This window comes from Limulus polyphemus, unplaced genomic scaffold (assembly GCF_000517525.1).
Source record: "Limulus polyphemus unplaced genomic scaffold, Limulus_polyphemus-2.1.2 Scaffold210, whole genome shotgun sequence".
Classification (NCBI taxonomy): domain Eukaryota; kingdom Metazoa; phylum Arthropoda; class Merostomata; order Xiphosura; family Limulidae; genus Limulus; species Limulus polyphemus.
Window position 1 is genome coordinate 814289 of NW_013665820.1, and position 6455 is coordinate 820743.

General features: G+C 37.6%; 1 protein-coding gene across 5 annotated transcripts in view; it reads right to left on the reverse strand.

The window, feature by feature from the left end:
- The window catches only part of LOC106478423 (cohesin subunit SA-1-like), a 53212-nt gene that overhangs the window by 28710 nt on the left and 18047 nt on the right, over positions 1-6455 (reverse strand). For all 5 annotated transcript variants that reach the window (XM_022382022.1, XM_013938965.2, XM_022382020.1 and 2 more), the window contains one exon: positions 1207-1425. In XM_022382022.1, coding sequence (XP_022237730.1) covers positions 1207-1425 — 219 coding nt within the window. The remainder of the gene's footprint in view (positions 1-1206; positions 1426-6455) is intronic.

Consider the following 6455-nt stretch of genomic DNA (forward strand, 5'->3'; position numbering starts at 1 on the left):
ATATATATATATATATATAGATGTATAATTTTATAAGATTTAAGCTATTTAGACTGAACATTTGTTTTGTGTTATAATTTGTAGTCATTCTTGAATGAAAAAAAAAGCATAATTTATATCCAGTTCCTAATTTTTTAATGGTGGTTATGAGGTCAGTCAAATCGACCAAACCCGTAAAGAGATACAGTTGTGAAAATAAATAAAATATAAAGTTTTTTCAAAGAAAAAACACATGGGTAATTATCTGGAGTTTATAAAGATTTTGCATGTGAAATTTGAAAATTTTCTCATGCATAAAAGTATTTTTAATCTTAAAATCAAAATTACTTTGCATGTTGGATAGTCAATGTTCAAAATGTACAAGATAAACATTACTTAAAAAATCTTAAACCTTAATAAAAAAAAATCTGATATTTTGCATACAAAAGCCTTGTAATGTTTACTAATAAGCTGCAAAATGTCATGAAGATATGCTTACTGTATTGAAAGTTATAGCACGAAACCTATAACAAGCACAAAATGGTTACGTACGAAATTTAGGTTTTAGGGATTATGCAAATAAAATTTGAAATTGTTCCAATGAAAAACAGTATTTTTAATCTAAACATGAAAATTAATTTACATTTGGAGCAGTAAACATTCTGACTCCATATATTCAGGGATTTTTTGTCTACAAATGACTGTATGGTTACTAAAAGTTTGCTAAATATTGTGAAGATACACAAAACATATTAGAAAGTAAAGTATGGAGAATTTAAAAGTGATTTCTAGGTCAAGTCAATCAAGCCCATAGCATGAGAGTTCTTATACAACTCAGAAGCATTATACCTCAGAGACAATTCTTTAATTACCTTAAACATTTCCAAAGAAAGAGTTGATTGTTTGAGCATTCTAAACTTGTTAAATTAATATATTAAAACCACAAGTGAAAAATGAAGAAATACTTTTGCTTTATTGTAACTTGCATTTATCAATTTTTCAATATATTTTAAAAAACTTTTGAGACCCTCAAATAATTGTTTGCGTCCCCTACAATTGGCTATTATAATAAAATAGTGAAATAGAACATTTTTACAAATACAAGAATTTAGCAATAATGTTGTGAAAAAACAAAAATTAACAGCTTCAATAATTGTAAAATATTTAAGTAATAATAATCATATAATAAAATTTTGAATCAGAAGATGGAAGTTTACAAAATTTTACCTTTCGGTTAGGCCCTCTTCCAACAGGAGGTTCTCCAGTGGCTGCCTGCTTTACACAACACACCATAATCTCTATAAGTGAGGTCTCTTGACGATCATCTAGTGGCTCTTCTTGAGGACCTGGGTCTTCCAACAGCAAGTCTGTCATGCACTCCCAATCTTTCATCATAGGATTACTTTCTATCAAACTATCCACAAGGTAAGCTCCATGTTCGTGAAGCTATGATACAAAACAATATTTAAAAATAAATGTCTATGAGTACATGTAAGTACATGCTACAGACATTTAATGAAAAGGTCATGTCAGAGAGAGAGAGAGAACAAGTGATTAAATAACTATAATTCAACAATAATGAATTCAAAAATATGGATACAGAATAAAGATTACATATTAAATGTAATAACTTAAGAACATACAGAAGATATTTGAGAAACATATAACAAAAGTATAAAACTACACAAAGAAATAATGACTTGAACTAAAAAATATAATTGACCATTCATGATCTATAGTAATGATTTGCACATCCAGTTGCCTTGCCCATAGTCATTCTCATGGCCTAGAACTTTATAGTTAAAAGTTCTGATCCTCTTGCTTGCAATTCAGCTGAAGGTATGAAATTGAAAGTCCAGATGACACTTAAAATACCATCACATTCCAGAATTAGTGAGGAAAGATAAATAGCTTGTAAGTGTAATTAATCTGAGAACACAGCAGGTCATGTAGTTTAATAAGAAACCTTCCTTGAAGCTATAAACAAGACAACTCACATGGATTTAGGTTTACAAAAATGACATGAATTGAGTACGTTGGTTGGTTTGCATTTTTTGGCGAGAAACAACTAGGCTATCTGCACCAAACAACCAGTAAAAAGTAAAATTGTTATAAAATGTAAAAATAAATTGAGTTAAAATAAAACAATGTCCAAAATTGAGATAAAAGATTAAAATAGAAATAAAAAGACCTAAATCCTGCAAAAACTAAAAACATGGTTAGTTCTCACTGATATTCAACAACGACTGGCCATTTTTCTGTATCTTCTGTTTCCATCCAGTTTTTCCGGATACCTGTCCATTTCAGTAATTGCTGGAATGAGCTCACTGACACCGCAGCTAAGTCTGTCTGCTCTAGTGCTGTCAGAGCTGAGTCTGTCCCCTATATGGGCTATGGTCCTGTATTGAAGGCTTGGCTTCGCACCAGTTGGCAGTCGACTTGGGGTGAGCAACATCATAACAAGCTCTTCCAGATCAAACCTTCTGTTGCTCTTTGGCTGTCTTGTTTCCATAAGGATTGGAAGGAGGAAGTTGTCCTGGTTAGGCTATGCATTGATCACAGTTTTTAACTCATCATTTTCTTTTATCTGGTACTGTCCCACCAATGTGTAGCCTTTGTGACACTCAAGTCACAATAGCCCATATTTTACTGTCATGCCGTCATTACAAATGTGAGTGGCAGTACCATTTTCGAAATATGGATTCTATGGGTTTACTCCATATGATGGACGGTGTCATTGGTGATGGTGACACCGTCCAACTTGACCGTGTTTTTAGCTTTTTGACGTTTGTGCAGGTTTGATATGAAACTGGTAGTAGAAGAGATACTAGTTGTAAACTTAATCCAAGATTCTATTTGTCTTTGACGCCTGACTTGTCAAGCATGGGCACGGGCCTACTGGAAAGCAATGAGGTTAGAAAGAGAGGGATACCTGCTAAAAGTATCCTAGGCCTTTTTCTGAGCCTTCCGTGCTTGCTGGCAGGCTGGAGACCACCATGGACGAGGATACTGTGGAAAATTTGTCGAGGTTTTGGTATAGAATGAAGCAATTAGTTACTCCTCCATGCAGTCATTAATAGATGGAAGACTGACGACAGCAGGATCAGTCCCAAGAGAGAGGTGAAAAGAGAGCCAGTCGGTCTGCCAACTTACACTGTGGCACTCGGGTCGGGTGGTATTGACCACGGCCAATCTCCTTCAAAACAATAGGAAAATTATCACTGCTCCATGGGTCACTGTCAACCCTCTAAGAAAAGCAAGAGAAAAGTGAAGGAGAGCAGATAGATAGATCAATGGCAGTAAAGGACTGACTAGGTGCATGAAAATAAGTATAAGAACCAGTATGGAAGAGAAAAAGGTTGTGATCCAAAAGCATACACTATACAAAACGACCCCTCCCATTAATATCAGCACTACTCCAGAGGGGATTGTGTCCATTAAAGTCTCCCAGGATTAAAAAGGGAGACAGAAACTTTCAATGAGAGCATCAAGGTCTGATTGATCATAAGTCTCTCCAGGAGACAGGTAAAGAGAACAAAGAGTGATGGTATGACCCAAGAAAATACAGATGGCTACAGCAATGTGGGCACATGCTGGTCAACCTGCAGTGCCACCCCTCCATGTCCATTACACAACCTGACATTCCGGTATAAAGATAACTGCCGAAAGGTGACTGTGGGAAGGTTTCTTGTAAGGAAAGACACATGAGATGATAGGAATCGATCAAGGCTTTAATGTCATCCAGATTAGAATGAAAACCTCGATAGTTCTATTCTTACTTAGGTGGAGAAGAATTGGGCAGAGAACCTTTCTGTTTACGACCACACCATTTTTGTTTACTTGAAGGATGTCTGTTGACAATCTGTCATTCCAGTATAAAAATAACTGCCGAAAGGTGAATGTGGGAAGGTTTCTTGTAAGGAAAGACACATGGAATGATAGGATTCAATCAAGGCTTTAATGTCATCTAGATTAGAATGAAAACCTTGATAGTTCCATTCTTACCTAGGTGGAGAAGAACTGGGGAGGGAACCCTTCTATTTATGACCATGTCATTTTTTTTACTAGAAGGAGGTCTGTTGACCTCTATGGATTCTGCCTTTCGTCAGATGGGCAGATCTTTGTCATTAGACTTAGATTCCAAGGACTGAGAGCATGAACGAATAATCGTTCTGCATCTCGGGGCCAAAGAAGATGGATCAAAGCAGACACCAGAAGCCAGGGCCAAAGGATGTGGACCCAGGATGTCACTAGAAGGAATGGTGGGGACAGAGATAGGACTAGACATTGACTTGACAACTTGGTCATCCACTAAGGGCAAAATACTCTTCACATGATGTGAAAAAGACTCTGATGGAGGCACAGAAAGGTCTGTCTGCATACCCACTGTAGCAATGGAGCATAGTGCAGCAGCATATGTCCGAGATGGAATAGGGGACAATAACTTCTGAGCCTCAGGGTATGAAACATTCTTAACAGTTTTTAAATCTGTACCTCTTTCTCCTCCACCCACTTAGACACAGTAAGGGTCAAGTTTGAACTTGTAGGCATCGTGGTATTTGTCTCCACATATGAGCACACACCACAGAACCACAACATGACACCTCTGAATGACTGAACTGCTGACACTGGAAACATCTGAGATGGTTGGCAACATATGGCCGTAACTTACAGTTCAGATAACTGCCCTTGACAGTGGCAGGCGGATGTGGCGATTTAAACACCAAAATAAAAATGTCTGTAGGCAGCATAATTTCTTCTGTACAAGTGGAGATACGTCACACTGCAGAAACGCCTTGGCTGGAGATACCAGCGAGGATCTCTGACTTGGGAATGTTCTTCAAACCCCTCTCCACAATAACTCCTCTTGAGGAATTGAAAATAGTATGGGTATTTCCCCAATGGTCTTTGAATTCAAGAGGAGTTCACTGTGTTTTGGTGTAGATGTTTCCAACAAGATGTCCCAAGAATGTAGCTTCTTGACTGACTTTGGAGAGCCAGCAAGCCCCTCTAGTCCCTTCTGAATAAAAAATGGAGACATTTGTCCTAAAGGTTTTTCTAACAAGAAATGTAAAATCAAAAAACAAGGTACAGTAGCAAGATGAGTTGAAGACTGATGATCAAAGCCTTCAAAGCATGGTCATTTGCCAATTAGCTGTTTTTTAACCATTTTATATTTCTGAGGATTTGGGGGATCCATAATGAAAGGAGAAAGATTCAGTGCCCACTGACCCCACCCAACAAGAGGTCCTACGAGGGGACACACTGCAATGCCAAGGACACTGCAGTAATGCTAGGGTGTTGTGAGCACTCTACCCAAACACCAGCATCAGACACAATGTCCATAACACTCGTTGAGAATGCCCAACACTGTTACTCAGCTGACCCAAGCACAACTGGACCAGCCGACTGATTCTGGGGGAGGGGGCACCCCAAGACCACCTATATACAGGAATTCATGGTTAAAGTGGGTGTGTTGCAGTGCTCCAGACACCACTCAACCACCAGGATCCTCTCCTTCACGTGTCGCCATGCATGGCAAACACGAGAGTAGATGTTCAGATCCCAGAGGAGCTAAAGTGAAAATACACAACCTTCCTTAGTAGGTCCTCTCACCACATACAGGAATTCACCTGGATGGGAGATGAGTACACAAGCTTTCCCCAAAGCATAATCAAACAGAAGACCAACTAACAGAAGTTGTGACAACAGTATAAGCCAACTGAAAAATGAAAGTATATCATCACTTTGGAGGAAACATATACCTATTGAATCTCTGCAAAAGTCCAAGCAGTTTATTATCATCTTGCCAGTGACACAATATTTACAAATTGGTACAACGTGCATCATAAAAAGTTTTCCAAGGGAATTAAAGTGGTTGCAAGTTAGTTAAAATGGCAAGTTCAACATCTGAAAATTCAAGAGCAATGCCAAGGTGAACTCTAATTACTATCACAATAATGCTACTGTGCTGTAAGAAGATACCACACACCTGGCCACACATCCTTGTCAAAATAACAATTCTTCCATAAAATGTAAGTATTAGGTCGTCAAGAAATTAATGTCACATTTTGGCACATTTTCATTAACCATCCCCTAAAAAAAAGTATGTCACATATAACAGTTAAACGAACCATGTAAATGTCATGTTAGTGTAGCCTATATAATGTGTAAAGTTTAGTATACTCTAATCCCTTATAGTGATGGTACACGATGACACACACATTTGGCATGTAATATTGTTTGAATACAAGAAGGGAAACAATGCCTCTGTAGCCACAAAAAATATCAAAGAAGTTTATGGAAATGTTTTGAACATTCGTAAGTGTCAACGATGGTTCAACAAATTTTGTTCAGGTGACTTTAGTCTTAAAAACTGTGATGGCAGAGGCCGACACGTTGGAATTGATATTTATACTCTGAAGACGCTCACATGAAACAATATGTAAACATTTAAGGAATATGGGAAAACTACT